The following is a 20,674-nucleotide window of genomic DNA, read 5'->3' as shown; positions in this document are numbered from 1 at the left end:
TAAATGAGTCTGTGTGTGCATGCAGGACACTGATGCATTACGCATAGCAATTGCCACACACTGCATCCTAATTTGTGCTGCCTATTTTAGTTGTTTAATCTAGCTGTGTGTTTGTTTATTGGCAATAAAATGAACATTAGCTCAAATGGTTACTAATCGTTTGAAAGCCCTGCGATTGGAGTCGTATTCTAATGAAAAGCCAGACCCTCTGTCCACTTGCAGATTTTTCTTTCTCTCTCTGTCTGTCTCTCTTTCTGTCTTTCTTTTATAAACATGATATCAGAACAGACCCGATGTACTTTCTATATAAACAATTCTTTCTATATGAAAAAATATTTGTTTTCATAAATGTAATTACTTTCTCCATCTCTGAAACTACATTTCTTTTCTGTTGATGTAACCAAGGCTGCATGGGCAGGAAGAATAATATTAACCTATAATGTCCTTCCTAATTCAAGATCCAATCAAATCTTGACTGACAAAATCAAGCCCCACCCTACTGTATTTCCTACTGAATTGGGTTGGGAAGAAACTGTTCTTATTCAGAACCAAATGATTTTCTTGACTTTTGGTTCTTTTTAAAGATTCTTAAACGTGCATTTCTCCGCCTATGCTGAAGTGTGATTCCCTATTTAATGACTCTTATGAGCCATTTCTTTTGAATCTACTGCATGAAATATGCAGCATTACAAATGGAGTCCGATTCCGAAAGATATGAGTCTTATGAGCCGGTTCTTATGAATCTACGGTGTGAAATATAAAGCGTGACCTGTGTTGTCCGATTCCTGAACGAATGACTCTTATGAGCCAGTTGTTTTGAATCTAATGTGTGAAACATACAGCGTGACCAGTGTAGTCCGATTCCCTAATGAATGACTCGGAGTCTGTTCTCTTAAATCTACAGTGTAAAACATACAGCGTGACCAGTGTAGACCGATTCCCTAACAAATTATTCTTATGAGCCAGTTCTTTTTAATGTACTGCATGAAATATACAACGTTACAAGTGGAGTCTGATTCCCGAAGGAATGACTCTTATGAGCCGGTTATTTTGAATTTAATGCACAAAACATACAGCATGACCAGTGTAATCCAATTCCTGAACAAAGTACTCTTATGAGCTGGTTATATTGAATCTACAGCGCAAAACATACACAACCACCAGTGTAGTCCGATTCCTGGACAAATTATTCATATGAGCCGGTTCTTGTGAAATCTACATTGTGATACATACAGCGTGATCACTGTAGTCTGTTTCCTGAACGAATGATTCCTACATCGCAAGAGTTCAGGTACCTCACGACCAACTAAAAAGCATCTACAACTGAACAAATTCTCACTCTTTTCTCTGCTTTCCTGTTACTTCCTGTCTTTCTTTCAAACTATCACCCAGCACAACAATCACACATACAAATGAGTTTTCTATCAGCTAGAATAAAGCATGTGACGTCGAAATACACTGTATATTTAGGACATGTAGAAAAGCAACTATTGAGGTTTTTCTGACATGATTGTGACATTTCAAAACACACTCCCATAGTTATATTCCAGCAACAATGCTTGCTGCATGTCAAGATACGTTACTCTGTAGCGGATCATCCGTCAGTGTGCTAGAGAAAGAAAGAGAAATTTGTGAGCCCAGGATTCAAATAGAGTCTGACAACCATTTTAAACTTAGTGGCTATGAATATTTTGCTCACAGTTTTGTGCTTAAAGATCGGATCGGGGCTTGTGCTGTCTTTCTCTGTGTGTGTACACGTACACTGTGTACTGTAATTATAAACTAATTAGTGTGTGTCTGGAGGAGATATGGACTTCGTTCTAAGCTGTCTCCATGGATAACACAGAGATCGTTTGCAATTTAAATGTCAAAGTGTCTGGGGCTGTCCTGAACATATGTGGAAGGAGGTGATGAAATTATTGTACAAATTATCATGTTCAAAAGAAAGTTTGGAAGATGGGAAGTGTGTTCATGGAAGTGAATTTGTATTCATTGATACTAAGTATTAGTTGATAAATAACTGGTTAGAATATATGGTTTGTTTTGTTTGGAGGAACCTGGTTACTAGTGTACTACATTCTGTACAGTATACACTGCATATTGCCCAATAGTAGCGCTAAATGTTTCAAACAGTAGTATGCTACTGTCAGGGTTCAGGGGAGAAATAGGACTCAACTGCAGATGGGAACAGGTCATAATAAGGTTTATTACAAAAATAAAGTCCAAACAGGTCAATAATCAGAAAATATAAAAATCCAAACCGAAATACTGGCCACTGGAAATGCAGGTAGGGCAGAGGAAAAATCAAAACATGCAAGGGCAAGTTCAAGAACAAAACACAGACTGAAGGGACAATCCACAAACTCTAGAAACCGAAGGAAAAATCCACACGAGTATTGACGAAAGGAACTGACAAAATATATAGGGAGGAAAATCAGAGGGGCAAACAAGGAGAACAGATTAATCAATAATGAGACAAACGAGGGGATGGGGTCCAGAAACGAGACTGAGCACATGGTGACAAGAAATAAACAAAAGCCATGTGCTATACAGGAAAACCAAAACACAAAAACAGGTGACAGGGTCCCGACACTGAATAAAAATTTGACCAGAGTGTTGGGAACCTGACAGCTACATTGTTGTCACATGATTTCATTAATTCAGTGAGTAACATCCAGTTATTATTTTACATTATTAGTCAAGTTTTGTGATAAATATCTTGTTTTTGGCACCCTGGGATAAAAAAAATGAGGTTTATATGGTTTGTGGTTAATTTCATTAATATTCTGTGCAGTGTACTTTGTATGTATACTGCACATTTTGGCATATTTTTTGCACATTTTGTAGTAGGGTAACCGGGTGTTTCATGCTGTGACACTCTCAGTCAGTTAAAAGGGCAAATAAGGAAGCGGGAACCAGCGTATACACTTTCATTTTATTTAGCTGCTTTTCACACAAAACTCAACATAAAGTTCTTATTATAAGGTTTCATATAAACGTAAAGAAACACTGCCGTCCACAGCGTTTTCAGCTTCCAGTCTCTATCTCTCTCTCTCTTAACTGTGGCTCCGCTGCTCTTTTATCTCCCTCCAACTTTCACTGTTAATACAAAACAGCTGTCAGAGATTTTTCCCCAGGTGTCAATCCTTATCGTTCCCTCTCACCCAGCCTCGCTCTCCACAGACATCGCTCGGCCACACCTATCTCTCCACACATGCATACAGAAAATGTGCATGTTATGCACAATATGCATGCTAAATACTGCAGAAATGTCAAGAGCAGTGTGATAGTGTGGTCTTCCGAACATTTCTTCTGTGTTTAGATCAGGTAAGGTGGTTCAACTGGTGATCAGCTTGAATGAAAGACCAGCATTGCCTGTCTTCAGACATCCTAGAGTTTAAACTGGTCTAATCTGTGTCTTTCCTCAGTAGGGTTATAGTCAGTGTCTGCCTACTTATAGAAACATCTGTTTGGAAGACAGAGTGAGAGAAAGACAGAGTACAAGAAGACAAAGCATGCAGGGAAATATGATTGCTCTCTTAAGGGACAAATCTAAATTATTATGTAGAACAAAGGCAACTGTTTCTATAGCAACAGCAGAGAAACTGACCGCCAGTTCTCTGGCTGTAATCTAAAAGTGAACAGCAGTGAGAGAGACAGAGAGCCTTTTTTTTTTTTTTTTTTTTTGGTGTAGTTTAATGTGTTTTGTTTATTTGTACTAGGGATGCCTGAGATATCAGTGACAATAAAGACCGCAACAGCCTGGCCACTTTTTTCAGCCGTCTTGGTTCCGGAAGTATTTTTCACCCATTCACTTTTCAGAAATCCTTCATAAAAAAAGTTTGAAGCCATGAACCAAACCAACCAGCTCCAAGGTGAATCACAACATTACAAACTTTGATTTGAAGCAAAAAAGTATTTGAAAAAAAGTATTTGAACTACAATCCCATGAAGCATTGCGAATGATGTAATCAAATAAAAAAGATGGAAAAATGTAAAACTGTTGATTTTATGTTGTTTATTATAATCATAGAAACAATATATTTAAAATGTATTGCAAAATATTCATACATATACAAATATATAAGGAGTTATCAGTATTTTATTATTATTTTATTATTATCGGTCTGATTAGGTCAATATTGGAAGGCGATAAAATCAGTATTGAATTTAAACCATAAATGTTTCTTGTGGGTTTCAAAAGTATTTATCAGTTGTCAATCTTTTCTACGGTATATTATAGCAATATCACTTAAACATGGGGCTCTATTTTCGTGACCACACTAAGCACAGCGCTACGATTGTGCGCTATGTCTTATCAAATTTTAGTGAAAGCACTTTAATTCTTGGGGCAATTTTCATGCCAGCGCAAAGCGCAAGTGTGCGTGGGTGTATGCGTGCATACAACTGTGGGTGTAATGTATGTTAATAAAGTGGCGCAAAGCCCAATTTGCTATTTTCCTGAGAAATAGGTAATTGCGTTAAGATGTTTGACAAGCACGTCGGTTTGCAGGGTAAAGTCTAAACTCAGTTCCTACATTTGCAGTTTGCCGTTTCCACCAGCAGGTGGTAATAAAGTTCATGTCCAAACTCTAAAAATATATTGGAACATCAAATTATTTCCCTGACAATCACAGTTGTAGCTGTTTTATGAAACCAAAATTTATGAGATTTGTGTTAAACTTTCTAGAGGTCATGTTTTATTTGTAATTATTATTATTATTATTATTATTATATTTATATTTACAATTGTATTTAAGATCTAATTTGAATTAGTATTTTTCTACCTGCTGTCTTAGAGCGATCAAAAGGGACCAGTGGAAGAAGTTGGAGTGGGTAAAATGTTTGGATTTGGGAGGTCGATTTTTTGACCACTTAATTATTTTGATTTCATTTTAGTTTTGTTTGAAGTGTAATTCGAATTTAGAAATATTTTTTAATTACGTTTTTCAATAAAATCGACCTTTAGAATTGAAGTGCGTGCAAAAAACAAACAAACAAACAAGCTGATTGCTCGATGCACAGCCTAACCTGGAAGGCCGATACAATTACTGTTAATGTTAGCCATGATTTGTGTGTCACTTAATCAATATGATTAATAATACTTACATTCTCTATAATTTAATGGAGTGTACATCCAAGTCCTGACGAGAATCACATTTTTCATGCGTAGAAATGGAGCGTGTCACTGTCATAGAAATATGCCTGATATTCCACAGGGATGCAGGTAATCTACAAATGAATGAGTCCATATTTCTATTGTTCTAATTCATTGCATACAGTCCATTTACACTACCAACTTCTTATGAGTGTGCTGTCTTTGTTTACAGGGAATGAACTATATAATAGGATGCAGACTGTGGAAAAAATCGGAGAAGAACCTCAGTATTAAATTGCACTTGACCCAGCCCATTAGCTCTTTGCATGCAATTTTGCCAAGCTCACTTGCGCCTAGACTTAGCGCATGCTTGCACGAAAATACCAAAACTTCATGGCCATGCCCATTGACTTTGCGCTTATGACTTAAAGCCATTGAAATATGGCCCTTGAAATATTTGATTTCATTTAGTGCAAACAGTATTTTTTTAAACAGGCAAAACAGTATAGATTTACAATTACAATATTGGCCATTGTGTTAGTTATTGAAGATAATATCAAAAGAATGATCCCCTTGCGTAAACTTTAGTTTACTGCTAAATGTGTTGCTAATAATTGAATAAGGGGACATTCAAACAGCATACATCCTTTTATTCCACATGTGGAGCTTTTTATTTGTTGCATCAGATGTACGTCTTTAGTCACATCATGTTTCGCTGTTTTTTTTTTTTTTTCTCAGCATCTTGCTCTATGAGTGTTGCATTTAAAGTCAATTTTAAGATGTTTTTGAACTGCAAGACTGCATCCTTTGTGAATGACCCCTTATAATGCATTGATCACCAGATGTTTTCTACTACTGCTTGCCGCAATTATGCAGGGGTTTGTTCGAACGTTATATATTTTCGTAAGGGGATCGTTATCAGTATCGTCTAAAAACACTATGAAGTATCAGTGTCAAAATCTTCCTGTCTGTGTGTATTTTGCCTGCATGTGTTTATCTGGTGTCATGCTGTAGGTTCTTTCAAATCTGGCACTGCACTTTATTAAACTTGTGTCGATTCTAAAGCTTTAACATGATCGAATGAGTTTAGACAAGGTATAACACAAAAGAGCAAGAGAGAGAGAGACCAGTCATAGCAGATAGCTGCTGTAGCCTGAGGAGACACAATGGACCCGAGTGCCCTGGGATAACTTACTATCCTCACATGTGTGATTCCTTATTTCATATTCTGCTGAGTCATTTTGTCATGATTTAAAAAAATAAAGCATATTACATGGCTTTCTGTTGCACCACCATCTGCAGCAGAGAGTCTATAGCAGTAGCCTCATTGTAGTTTCACAGAGGTAGTCAATTTTCATCCAGTACACATGCTCTAAAATTTAAACATTAAAGCAGATGCATTTAGAGTCTAGAGCTGCAGGACACTCAGGATCAAAGAGGCCAATACTGTAGTTCAAAAGTGCAGATGTAATTAAAGTATAACTCATATATATGACACACAATAAGCTAGTGAGTGAAAAACATGTTCTTTATAAATGAAGCTATTAAGACATATATTGCTGTTGGGTCATATAGGGGGCATCCTATACAAACATTTACCATGGTAAGCATAGAAAAGCAAAACTGGCTCAACCAATGGTGTGAGTTTGGGACGGGACAATCTGTTTATACATTATTTTTGCAGTAAAATGTTTAAAATTTCTACTTTATTTTAAAAGTCATTTACTTCAAAGTTGTTTTTTTCTGGGGGTTAAAGTAAAACATTTCTAAGTAGTGTAACTGTCCAGAGAAAGTAAAAAAATAAATAAATAAATAAAAATATGCAATTCTAGTTTGGAATAATTTTTATTCTTTTCCTTAAAAATATTAATATTTGAAAAACTATTTTCCTCCAAATCAAAGTCAGGTGGTGTAACCAGCATGCAGGTAGCTATTCTAGTTTCATGTGACCAAAAAACATACGTAAAGCAGAGAGAACCCCTTTAGACCCTAATGACTGTGTGTGAAGCTTTTAAAAAATATCAGATATTCTGACATTTTTATGAAAAGGCACATTTTGTTTAGATCATATGGAGCTAAGAAAACTTCTTACTATTCATGACTCCAAAATTCATGGTATTTAATATATACATTACTGTGCAAAAGTCTTAGGCACAGAAGATGTTTCACAAAAGCATTTGTCTTAAGATGGTTATTTATATCTGCTACTTTACTGTGTCAATAGGAAATATACATTTTAGACTCCCAAACATTACTTTTGCAAACAGAAAAGATTAGAATAGAAGAACAGGGAGCCTTGCAACAGATGTCATGGCCCCCACAGAGCCCTCCACTGAACATTGAGTCAGTCTGAGATTACATAAAGAGACAGAAGCAATTGAGACAGATTAAATAGATAGAAGAACTGTGGAGAATTCTCCAAGAAGCTTGGGACATCCTATCTGCCAACAACCAAGAAAAACTGTGTCCAGGTGTACCTTGGAGAGTTGGTGCTGTTTTAAAGGCAAAGGTGGTCACACCAAATATTGATTTAGCTTTTTTATGTTTACTGGACTTTGTATGATGTTAATTGATTAATGAAAACTATTAATGTCATTATTTTTGAAGACATCCTCACTGTGCAACATTTTTCACAAGTGCCTAAAACTTTTGCACAGTACTGTATATATATATATAGTGTGTGTGTGTGTGTGTGTGTGTGTGTGTGTGTGTGTGTGTGTGTATACTGAATATAAGATTTTATGACTTAAAAGTCAAGTGATAACCATCAAGTTAAAGTTATAACTAATTTCCTTGCACCTTGTAAGCACATGAGTGTACACAACTTAATCATTAATTTAAAAAACTCTTAAAACATGTACTGTATATATATATATATATATATATATATATATATATATATATATATATATATATATATATATATATATATACACACACACACAAACACACACACACACACGCACCCACACACTGGCGGCCAAAAGTTTGGAATAATGTACAGATTTTGCTGTTTCGGAAGGAAATTGGTACTTTAATTCACCAAAGTGGAATTCATCTGATCACAATGTATAGTCAGGACATTAATGATATAAAAAACATCACCATCACTTTTTGAAAAAAGTCATTTTTGATCAAATCTAGACAGCAGCCATCACCCCAACAACTTATCCTTGAGTAATCATGACAAATTGCTAATTTGGTACTAGAAAATCACTTGCCATTATATCAAACACAGTTGAAAGCTATTTGGTTCGTTAAATGAAGCTTAACATTGTCTTTGTGTTTGTTTTTGAGTTGCCACAGTATGCAATAGACTGGCATGTCTTAAGGTCAATATTAGGTCAAAAATGGCAAAAAAGAAACAGCTTTCTCTAGAAACCCATCAGTCAATCATTGTTTTGAGGAATGAAGGCTACACAATGCTTGAAATTGCCAAAAAACTGAAGATTTCATACAAAGGTGTACACTACAGTCTTCAAAGACAAAGGACAACTGGCTCTAACAAGGACAGAAAGAGATGTGGAAGACCAGATGTACAACTAAACAAGAGGATAAGTACATCAGAGTCTCTAGTTTGAGAAATAGACGCCTCACATGTCCTCAGCTGACAGCTTCATTGAATTCTACCCGCTCAACACCAGTTTCATGTACAACAGTAAAGAGAAGACTCAGGGGTGCAGGCCTTATGGGAAGAATTGCAAAGAAAAAGCCACTTTTGAAACAGAAAAACAAAAAGAAAAGGTTAGAGTGGGCAAAGAAACACAGACATTGGACAACAGATAATTGGAAAAAGAGTGTTATGGATCTTAACCCCATTGAGCTTTTGTGGGATCAGCTAGACTGTAAGGTGTGTGAGAAGTGCCCGACAAGAGTCACATCTATGGCAAGTGCTACAGGAAGTGTGGGGTGAAATGTCACCTGAGTATCTGGACAAACTGACAGCTAGAATAACAAGGATCTGCAAAGCTGTCATTGCTGCACATGGAGGATTTTTTGATGAGAACTCTTTGAAATAGTTTAAGAAGTTCTGAACATTTTTTTTTCAAATTGTAATAGTAATTTTTCACGTTATTAATGTCCTGACAATACATTGTGATCAGTTGAATGCCACTTTGGTGAATAAAAGTACCAATTTCTTTCCATAAGAGCAAAATCTGTACTGTACAGTGTGTGTGTGTATATATATATATATATTTAGAGCTGTCAGTAGATACATTTTTTTAATCATGATTAATCATGATATTTCATAGTTAATTGTGATTAATCTCAGATTTTAAAAGTGCTGAAATTTGACTCTATATACTTTTTTCCTGTCAAAATGCATGGAAAGAACAACACAATATAACAAAACAATATGTAACAATATTGCTTTATTAACATTTTCCAAACTCCATAGAACAAAGACAAAAATGCACTAAAATAATTTAGCACCAATTCAACATTAAATATTTCCCAAAGTCTAAGTGGGATGTTGTCTGATTGATAGAACTACTATTCATTGCAATGCACATTAAATCTCTTAAACCCTCATCCTCCACAATATTTACCATCATCAGGCTGTATTTTCACTTTGGATATGGAAGGCACATGATTTGTTTCAGGGCAGTAAGCACCACGTTGAACTCCATATGAGAAGCGCGTCATGTTCTGCTTTTAGCGCTGGCACTGCCGATGGAAATATAATTAATCTGAATTGTCTGGTAATTATTAGCTGACACTTCAGAAGCAACGGGTACAAAGTTGAAATTATGTTAAATTTGAGCGGAGCATCAACAGACCCTCCACAGGAGAACAAGATGCACAGCAGGCTTGTAAGAATTGACATGCTTATGTGGTAAAATGCTGACTTTAGACACAAAGAACTTAACTTTTGTAACAAGTCCCATCAGCGTTTGTTTTATAAGAGGTCCTTTCTCCAGCAGGGACTCACTGTTATGTGTTTGTCTGTAGTGTGTATACGAGTGTAATGTCCTCTAACCAGTGTTCAGAGCTCACCCGGAGTTGAATAAAATGTCAGAATCTAATGTCGAATCGGTACATGCCTTAATCGCGATTAAGAAAAAATTTACGCGTTATACATTTTAATCGCATGCATTAATGCATTAACACTGACAACACTAATATACTGTGTATATATACATATATATATATATATATATATATATATATATATATATATATATTCTAAGTTGTGTACACTCATGTATATTCAAGGTGCAAGAAAAGTACTGTAATAACTTTTACTTAATGGTTACCACTTGACCTTTTTTAAGTCATAACGTTTTTAATTATTTATTTATTTTTTGTAGAAAATGCTATATTTTTTAAAATATATGCATTGTTAAAAATGTCAAATATGAAATTTCTACAAACCTGATACACATTATTTAAACTAATTTTTTTTTTCATTTCTTATTTTTATCATCTTGAACAACCTTAACAATCCCTATAGCATGGTATACTGTACATATATGTGCCCACTCACATACACACTGCAGCCCACTGGCTCACTGGAGACACCCACACTCCGCCAGACGGATTGTCTCTGCAGAGAACTGCTATTAATAGTCCACCGCTGCTGTCCTCTCTCTCTCTCTCTTTGCTCTTGCTTCAGTTCTTTTTGCTCATTCTGTCTTCTCTGTCATTATCTTTCCCTCTTTTTCCTTTTCTTCCTCTGTCCTCCTTATCTCTCAGTTAAACCGCTTGTCTTTGCCCATCTTGAAGAGCACGTGGACCATGCTCTGCTTGAAACATAGATGTACTGGGATACATGTGGGATTCTTCAGGGGGGAAAAAACCCCACCTTTAGACTATGTTGGGGTTGGGAATCAAAAATCGTTAAAGTGATCGTTCTCCTAAAAGTGAAAATTCAGATTTGGAATTGAAACCAGAATCATTTAATCCTTAAGAATTCCCTTCCTTAAAAAGGGGTCGCACACTGTTTCCATCTGTCCAGTGAGATCACTCTATTTCTCTCTCTATCTGTTGATATGTACCACTCCTCAACAGTATCCCGGGAGACCACTGCACATTTAAGTTCCACAGTTTTATAGATTTGTCAGCGTTTTTGTTCCAATGTGACCAGCTCAGACTTTGCTGTTGTCACGGTAACATTGGTGTCTGGCTTGTTTGGATTGGCACCGAGAGAGATGGGAATAGAACTAGCACGGACATGAGAACGACATGGAGAGACAGAGGTTCTGTTCAGATGTGTAGTACAGCAGAGTACACTGCCACAATGAAATGCACGTTATGTAATGGAACGCCCACTATTACACTGACCAATCAATTCCTTATTGACAAAATCCCACCTGACATATTTTTAAATGTAGATGGATTAAGGCTACATTATAAAGGTCCCAAGCTACATTTTATTTCTTGTTGGATATCACTTTCCACTTGAAAATTTCATGTTGACTTTAAAAAAAAATAGGAGTCAGAGTACAGTATATACTGGACATAATGCTTTAAGGCTGTCCCGATACAACCATATATCACTATATTGCAATACTTTTTCTCCAGATATTGTATAAATACTTTACATCCACTTTTTTATTCATCCATATCATGTCCAGCAATTCTGTAATGAAGGAGCAGTTCGTCACATCCACACTAATCCACACTAAAATGGAAAATCTGAATTTTTGGTGGAGGAAAATGCTGTTCTAGATTGAATGGAAGGCCTAAACGTAGCAAAATCTATAATATTTTAAACAAAATAGTATTAGTGTGGAGGTGGATTAAATAAGCGCAAACTCTACGTCTACACTAATCCGTTTTTGTTTGATAACTCGGTTTTCAGTTTCCTAACATCATTGTTTTACAAAGTATTAGGTAATGAAGAGCATTTTTTTAAATACTCTGTTTTCATTGGAGGAAAACGGCATTTAAGTGCATAAACATAGCAAAATCACGTTTACGAATTAAAACGTATTCGCGTGGACACGGCAGCGTTTCTCAGTGCGGTCAGAACCGATTGAAGCGATTGAAACTGAACACGCAGATTCATTCTTTCTCTTGCGCGTTTGCCACAGTTTCAATTGTAATCTTGTAATATATCACAACATATTGAATCACGAGGTGGTTGGCGATAATCAGCTCCAATATGTATTAAACTGTACACTAGTATTCCATTCCAAACATGGCAAGAATGAGGGACTTGTCGCTGAATAGCATGGATAGGCTAAAGTATACTTCAGTTGACCATGTCCTGGATCACTCCGGGATTCAGATTTCGTCATCAGGACAGTCTGTGTGGACTCTCCGCTTGCAGCTCTGTTTTTTCTCGACACGTTGACAGTCCTCATCTGTGTGCATCGTCGGCACATGCACCTGCCACTGACTGTACTAAAGAGTATCACAAAGCTGTCGTAGTGCACGTGTGGTCAACCAGGCGCGATCCGGAACACAGAAAAGTGTACCCGAGACTTAAGATGGAAAATACACGTACAGATACAAACAAAATGAACCAAGTTTTACCCTTGAGATTGTGTCCTCCGCATGAACAGGAAGTACAATCGAGAGGAAGGAAAAGGGGAGGAGAGCAGATGCAGACCCCCCAGAGAGTTTAAACTACAGGGGTCTCTGTGTGTGAGCACACTGGCATTTGGATAGACAAATGTGCCACTCTAAACCAGTTTAAAGGGTCCTACACAACAACAATCAGTCATACGGCCCCACATTACAGCCTTGTCTATTGAGAGATACTATACCACACTGATGTTTACCCGTTCAGATCAAAGTCCATCTGTATGTGAATCCAAACAACAGCATCTCCTGCCAAAACATCTTCACTCATTTCCGCAACATTTGGACGCTTTTGTACAATTTGTCTGTAAAATATGACAAATGTTGTTCAGGATGTGTCCAGGAAACCTCTGATAGTCTATTTGGAGTTGTACCATCATGGTAATGTCTCATATTTTGGAAGGAATTCAGACACACGGCTTTAAAGTGTTTCTAATATTAGGCGTATTCATACTATGCTACTCATGAGGGTTATTTTCACAGTACACTGAGTTGTTAGTAATGAACGTGCAATATATTTCTACTATTAAAGTGGCATAAAACCACTTCCATCAGACATTTTCAAATGTGATCACATTTCCCTCAAGCAAAATTGATATTGCGTTGTGCAAGCAACCTCAGAGACATGGGTTGCAGTCCTGTGAGATCCAGGAAGTAATTTTATTCACATATTCAATGATGAGCGTGATTCGGAGAGAACGGCTTATCGGAGGTATTTTTGTGCTAAAATTTCCTTTTTACCCCACTGGTGGTTTGGTTTAGGGTTGGGGTTTGGATTTGGGGGTAAGGTAAATAAAATATGCATTGTTGTTGACTGTATTACATCATGTACAACTAAAAAGTCACTTTTGGTGCCTTCCTGTGGACATGATGCTAGGGTGTTGTGGGTGGTTGCCAGGGCATTGTTATGTGGTTGCTAAGGTGTTCTGAATGGTTGCTAGGTGGTTACCTACTGGCTTATGTCAAAAGAGCCTACACCGTTGGTCCCAAGTCTGTGGGATTTTTTTTCACCCAATTTATTTTTCAATTGGTCTCAAAGTCTCATCTCTATGAAAAGTAATAGCACACATGAAAAGATGTTTGCTTGCCTAATAAATTCTAAAGATTATATTGGAGTTCTGCATTTTAGTGAACTAAAATCTTAAAGGCACAATGTTTACGCTTTGTGAACAGATGTCTAATTTAACCTTAAGCGGTCATTACTGTCTACCAAAATATTCAAATCTGCAAGCGATATTATATAACCGAAACACATCCCCAATTCAGCATATCCAAAATAGAAGACAATGCATACATATTCACAGCATCAAAACAAATGACAATTACTGCCTCATGATAGTGCCCTTAGGACAAGGTCATAATTTTATTATTGTTTTATTTTGTTTAGAAACAAATTAGCTTATAAGGTTTTTTTTTTTTTTTTTGCTTGCTATATAAAATCATAAAACAAAGGCACGGGAATTCAGTTAAAAAGATACCAACTAAAGGTTACTAATGGTGACTGGGGTCCTGAAGGAAGTAATTATTAGGGATGTGCCTGAAGCCGAATAACTTATTCGGAAAGGCACAAATAATGACTTTAAAAATGAATAACAGATTTATCCGAATAATATAAAAAAAATATTTGTATGACTGATTATCCAAAAAGCACAAAGATAAAGCGACATTTTAAGTAAACATCCAAAATTACAACGAATTTATGAATCTGTGCAGCCAGTATTTCTAAAGTGTAAACCTTATGAATGAAAATGCGCATGGTGTGATTTCAGATCGGATGGGTGCGGTCTCTGTAAATTGTGTGGGTCTTGAGCTTGTCAAGTGTGACATTAACTAAGATACAACATCATATACACTTTCCGCTTCTTGAAATGTCTATGTTAATGTATCACACGATTCACATGTGATTTCCATGTATTTATTTATAGCTTTAACCTGAGCACGATGTTAAATTCCTGACCTGAAGTGATTTAACATCGGAGCTCGCCTTTCCGTTTCTTAAAGGTGACCACATTTATATATACATCAGCGATTAAGGTTGTTAACTGGTTAAGACTTTATTCCGGAAAAAGTTCAAATGCTCCATAAAGGTTTAAATGCTCCATAGATTATTCATCTATTAGGAATAGTCCTCCTTGTATAAAACGAAGAAACTGAAACATGCTCCATCTTTTTTTTTCTTCTTTAAACTGTGCTAAATTTGAAAATGTTAAGTGTTCTTGAACTCTGGTAAGGTGCTATATAAATTTAACATTATTATTATTAATAATATTATTATAGTGGTGGCTCAGCGGTTAAGGCTCTGGGTTACTGACCAGAAGGTAAGGGGTTCAAGCCCCAGCACCACCAAGATGCCGCTGTTGGGCCCTTGAGCAAGGCCCTTGACCCTCTCTGCTCCAGGGGTGCCGTATCATGGCCCTGACCCTGCGCTCTGACCCCAGCTTAGCTGGGATATGCAGAAAAAGAATTTAACTGTATATGTTCAAAAAACGTATAATGTGTGACAAAAATTCTTCTACAACTAAATAATGATGTCCTATCGTAATAATTCCAGATAGACTTACGGGACTTTCACCTGTTTGTAGGCTATATTGATTTTATTTTAAGTTTTTATATTAAATGTTTTAATTTGTATTTATTATTCACTGCAAAATGTGTGCTTGACCTTTCACATTTTGCTTGACACCTCTTGCCTCCAGAATAATGTTGGTTTACATGCACAGACAAACAAAAATTATGTTTCATGCAGATATTAATATCTGAAATACCAGGAGAAACCGCAACATATTCCACAGTTAATGTAGCCTACAAATTCAGCTTGATCTGGTAAGAAAAAATTAAATAATATTATTATTATTAGACTATTATTATGAAAAGGCATATACAAGGCATATTTTATTAATAGAAACTATAAATGTAAGAGTGACACTTAAACATGGGCATTTCATGGTTTAAGCCCCACCCACACCCGGTTCTGTCTGAATACAGAGACAGATCATTTTGTCATATGAACAGATACAGATATAAATACAGATAATCTGCTGCACACCCCTAGTAATTATATCCTAAATGTAATTTGTTCCCTTTTAAGTTATTAATATTTCTGTCTTGTTTTATTTTAGGAAACCGACATCCAGTATTACGACTCCAAAGCTGAATCAGATTACGTAAGTGACAGTTCTTTTTATTTTTGTTGAATGTTCCTGTAATGTTTCTGATGAAAACCGTTTTGGAGTGAAGAACGTTCATGAACAGTTTGTTGTCTGTTTTTTATTAAATACCTTTAATAGCTTGAATATGTTTTACCTGACCTGTTTTTATTTTAGATGCCTTGTTAGTGTTTTGCCATCTTTCTTTTTAAGGGATAGTTCACCCAAAAGTTGTTCTAAACCTGTATGACTTTCTTCTGTGAATAACAACATTGAGTTACAGTACGAACTCAAACTTTTCCAAAGACCAAATTATCTGAGCTATGATGTCTACATTAACTTAACATTTATTGTATTTTATTTTTATTTCTAGGATTTTGGGAGAAATATTAGAGACAAAGTTGCTGTTTAAATAAAAATAAATAAAAAAATAAAGGTACTCCAGTAACTCACCATGTCACCATGTTTCCACTCATCATACAACCTTTTTCATTCTATAAGTTAAAGGTCGTAGTTAGTCTTGCTAGCAACATCAACTGCTTGATTGATTTCTCTTTGTCGACAAAGAAGCCATTATATCAGAACTCAGAACTGGCAGTATGGGTAAGCAAGGAATGGAGCTATGATGAGAGCTAGAAGAAATAGCATGGGCCATATGAGAAGCCATAAATCAGAGAGTGATTATGTGCGGTAGACGCACAGCAGGCGTGTGATTAATGATTCAGCACTTTAGGGGCTGTCAGCATCTCTAATTGGAGGACATCGCTCATCATTAAAAGGGCCAAGGGGATGGTAACCCGTCCCACCACCCCTGTGACCCCTACCTCGCTCTCTACCGACCCGAGAAACGTGGGGGTCAGAAGGCATACTTAGGTTGATTTCCTTAAATGCTCAGTTGCAGACACACACCCACATGTCTCCAGAAATGCTTCAGCTTTGAACCTCACCTTAGACGGAGTCATCTATAATCTTATTTCTCTAAAAAGCATGATAAGTCCATTCTGGTTTGGTCTCTCTAAAGCTATGTTCCAAACCCAGTTGAGCTGCCTACCTAGACGGCATTTTAATGCATCTTAGGCATGTTCTCAAGGCTGTTTCTAAATGTAAGCAGCATAATGAGACTACTTTCTAAGAGGTGTGTTGACACCAAATACGTCTGTCTGCACATTTTTAATTTGTTTTTCTATCTAATCACGCACTAGATGGATATCTTTGACCATTGCACATCTATGACGTCTTTGTGTTTTCCATCATCTCGCATGAGCGCCACGTTAATACGACACGTGCCAATTTAAAATAACTCTAACTTTTAAAAGCGAGTCTCAAGACACCTGCATTCATTCTAGCATTTTTAACGCAAGAACGCATTCAATGTAAACACGTTCATCTCGTGCATGAGCACCATGTTTTAAAGACGTTCAGTTTGAAACTTCAACTAGAAAAAGTGCATCTTGATACACCTGCATTCTGTTCTAGCATTTTTTTTTTTTACGCAAAACAAATTCCATGTAAAATGTTTTGCTGTGAGCGCATTCATCTCACGCAAGAGCGCCGCGTTTATAAAACGCGTGACAATTTACTAAATTTCAACTTTTAAAAAGACTCCTCGAGACACTTGCATTCTATTCTTGCTCTTTTGTAATGCAAGAACATGTGTCTCATGCATGCATGTCAATTTAAATCAACTTCAACTTTTAAAAACATTTCTCGAGACACCTGCAATCCATTCTAACTTTTTTAACGCAAGAACGTGTTCAGTGTATACATTTTTGTTGTAACCGCACATGAGCATCATGTTTTTGTCACATGTCGATTTATTTCATTTTCAACGTTTAAAATTATGTCCTGAGACACAAGAATGTGTTCAGATTAAAGATTTTGGTTGTAAACGTGTTTGCCTCACACATGTGCGCTGTGTATATAAGATGCATGTCAATTTAAGTCAACTTCTACTTTTAAAAACACGTCTCAAGACTGCTGCATTCTTTTCTAGCTTTTTTTTTACGCAAGAACACATTCAGTGTAAGCGTTTTTGCCATGACTGCATCCATCTGACGCATGAGCACCACGTTTAAAAAATGCAAGTCAGTTTACTACATTCTGTTCTCGCTTTTTTGTAATGCAAGAAGGAATTCGTCTCTTGCATGAGTGCTGCATTTTAAGATGCCATGTCGATTTAATACAACTTCAGTTTTATAAAAGCATCTTGAGACACCTACATTCTGATTTACATTTTTATAATGCAAGAATGCATTCGGTTTTAACTCGTTAGTCTTGAACATGTTAGTCTCGAGCATGAGTCTTGAAGGCGTGAATTCTGTTCTAGCTTTTTTAAAGCAAGAAAACGTTCAGTGTAAACGTTTTTGACTTGAAAGTGTTTGTTTTGTGGAAGAGCGTTGCATTTAGCAGATGCATGTCAATTTAATTTAACTTAAACTTTTAAAAAGGCATCTGGAGATGCCTGCTGTCTAATCTCGCCTTATTATAGTGCAAGAAAGCGCTTTGTCAGGCCTGGGTAGTTCAGTGAAAAGACGCTGACTACCACCCCTGGAGTTCGCGAGTCTCGTTGCTAGGGAGGGTAGAATCACATGGGGTAACCTCCTTGTGGTCGCTATTATGTGGTTCGCTCTCGGTGGGGCGCGTGGTGAGTTGTGCGTGGATGCCGCAGTGGATGGCGTGAAGCCTCCACACGCGCTATGTCTCCACGGTAACGCGCTCATCAAGCCACGTGATAAGATGCGCGGGTTGACGGTCTCAGACGCAGAGGCAACTGAGATTCATCCTCTGCCACCTGGATTGAGGCAAGTCACTACGCCACCATGAGGACTTAGAGAGTGCATTGGGAATTTGGCATTCCAAAAATTTTTTTTTTTTTTTAAATAAAAAAACACGCTTTGTCAATTTATAACTTTTAAAACGCGTCTCAAGATTCTAAGCCAGCAAGCTCTTGTCCTTCACGATAAGACACGCCTCGAATGCACTGTAAGGAGCTCAGTGGAAAAATATCATCCACAATGGCATACAATTTAAGGAATATGTGATTATTATATATATATATATATATATATATATATATATATATATATATATACACTACCGGTCAAAAGTTTTGAAACACTTGACTGAAATGTTTCTCATGATCTTAAAAATCTTTTGATCTGAAGGCGTATGCTTAAATGTTTGAAATTAGTTTAGTAGACAAAAATAAAATTGTGCCACAATATTAATTTATTTCATTACAAAACTAACATTTTATTTAAAAAAAAAAAATGTTTTGAAATTGATGACTTGGACCAAATAATAAAGAAAAGCAGCCAATAAGTGCCCAACATAGATGGGAACTCCTTCAATACTGTTTAAAAAGCATCCCAGGGTGATACCACAAGAAGTTGGTTGAGAAAATGTCAAGAGTACATGTCTGCAAATTCTAGGCAAAGGGTGACTACTTTGAAGATGCTAAAATATAACACAGTGTTGATGTATTTTGGATTTTGTTTAGTCACAACATAATTCCCGTAGTTCTATTTATGTTATTCCATAGTTTTGATGACTTTACTATTATTCTAAAATGTGAAAAAAAAAAAAAGAATGGAAGTGTATATATACCTGTATTTTACTCAATACTAAAAAAAGTTTGCTTCATTAGTAGAGCATTTCAGATCATTCACAGATGAGATTGTATGATGGTTAGGATGCTTCCTATGTAGGCAGTAGACAGCCAGGCCACTCCACCAATTTATAGTGTTCATTCATTTCTTGATAACAGATCAGAGGAAGTGAATATTCTAGCAGTTAAAAAAAAAAGTAGTATATACGCTGGAAAGGTCAGATAAGATATGTTTCATTTTGTAATTACTGTCTGGCAGAGCATATCAGTTACCTCAGTTACCAGATATCAGATCTTCATCAACCTGAGGGTTTTCTTTATATCTCTTGATATCGTTACAATCTTCTCCATTCATTTCCTCTCTGTCTTCTCTTGTTCGGTATATCATTGCAAGATGCCAATCAATTCCCACCCACTCTTCTCCTCTTCCATGCTGTTTTCTAATGCCCTCTGGAGCTTTGCTCTTCTCCACCTACTGCAGGAAAGATCTGTCTTCAACCCTGGAAAGCTGTAATCAGCTCTCCAGGCAGATCTCCATCATTAGCCGTTCTAATGAACTCTGGCCAGATGTCCTCGTAGCTTCTAAGAAAAACTTTGGGTTGATTTGTCATCATTTTTGCCTTTGGTTTCTGGAAGCATTTATTAAAAGAGTCTCAAATGAGCTTCTAATCAGCTTATACTTCCAATGAGTGCTTGAGATATCACATTGTGTACTTGATGCTTTGCTGTTGAATTACAATTTGGTAGTATTTAGACATTAGAGGATGTATGAAGTCAGTTCCCCTTAAATTCACACAGGTGTCCTGGCAGAGTAACCACAGGTGTAGTTCTTCAGCACATTAACAATGGACATGTTCCACTAACATTTGAAAACCAGAAAAGGTCAATACTTTTTGTCTCGTTTTGAACATTAAATCTATTTTTTAGCGTTTCAAACCAAACAACTTGTTTTTTGTGAAATGTTTTGCATTAAAAGTGTTCTTGTACTGTGTATGTGACATTTTTAAGTGTTCAAAAACTTTTTTTATATACATTTGTGTATGTAAAAAAATAACCAAATCAAAACATTTGTTTTAAGCAAAATCAGAACCAGAACATTAAACAACATATTTATTTAAAAAAAATAAAACATATGATGGTGCATTTATAAATCCAGATGGTAAACATAATCTAAAGCTATTCAAACTTCAAAGAATACACTTTGAAATTAAAATTCACAATGCATTATCATAATCCAGATGGTAAAATGGTTTCATATTTAATTAAGTTGCCACTGATCCAAAAGCACATTCT

At 36.3% G+C, this 20,674-nt stretch overlaps 2 protein-coding genes across 2 annotated transcripts in view; one reads left to right on the top strand and one right to left on the bottom strand.

Annotated features, from left to right (window-relative positions):
• Positions 1–20,674, bottom strand: part of LOC127448973 (uncharacterized) — a 222,445-nt gene that overhangs the window by 97,730 nt on the left and 104,041 nt on the right. The gene's annotated exons all lie outside the window — the stretch shown is intronic.
• Positions 1–20,674, top strand: part of LOC127448953 (voltage-dependent calcium channel subunit alpha-2/delta-2-like) — a 282,297-nt gene that overhangs the window by 166,815 nt on the left and 94,808 nt on the right. The window contains exon 5 of the mRNA XM_051711950.1: positions 15,748–15,792. Coding sequence (XP_051567910.1) covers positions 15,748–15,792 — 45 coding nt within the window. The remainder of the gene's footprint in view (positions 1–15,747; positions 15,793–20,674) is intronic.

This window comes from Myxocyprinus asiaticus, chromosome 12 (genome assembly GCF_019703515.2).
Source record: "Myxocyprinus asiaticus isolate MX2 ecotype Aquarium Trade chromosome 12, UBuf_Myxa_2, whole genome shotgun sequence".
Classification (NCBI taxonomy): Eukaryota; Metazoa; Chordata; class Actinopteri; order Cypriniformes; family Catostomidae; genus Myxocyprinus; species Myxocyprinus asiaticus.
The sequence above is the reverse complement of the archived record's forward strand: the minus strand, read 5'-3'. Positions and strand labels throughout refer to the sequence as shown.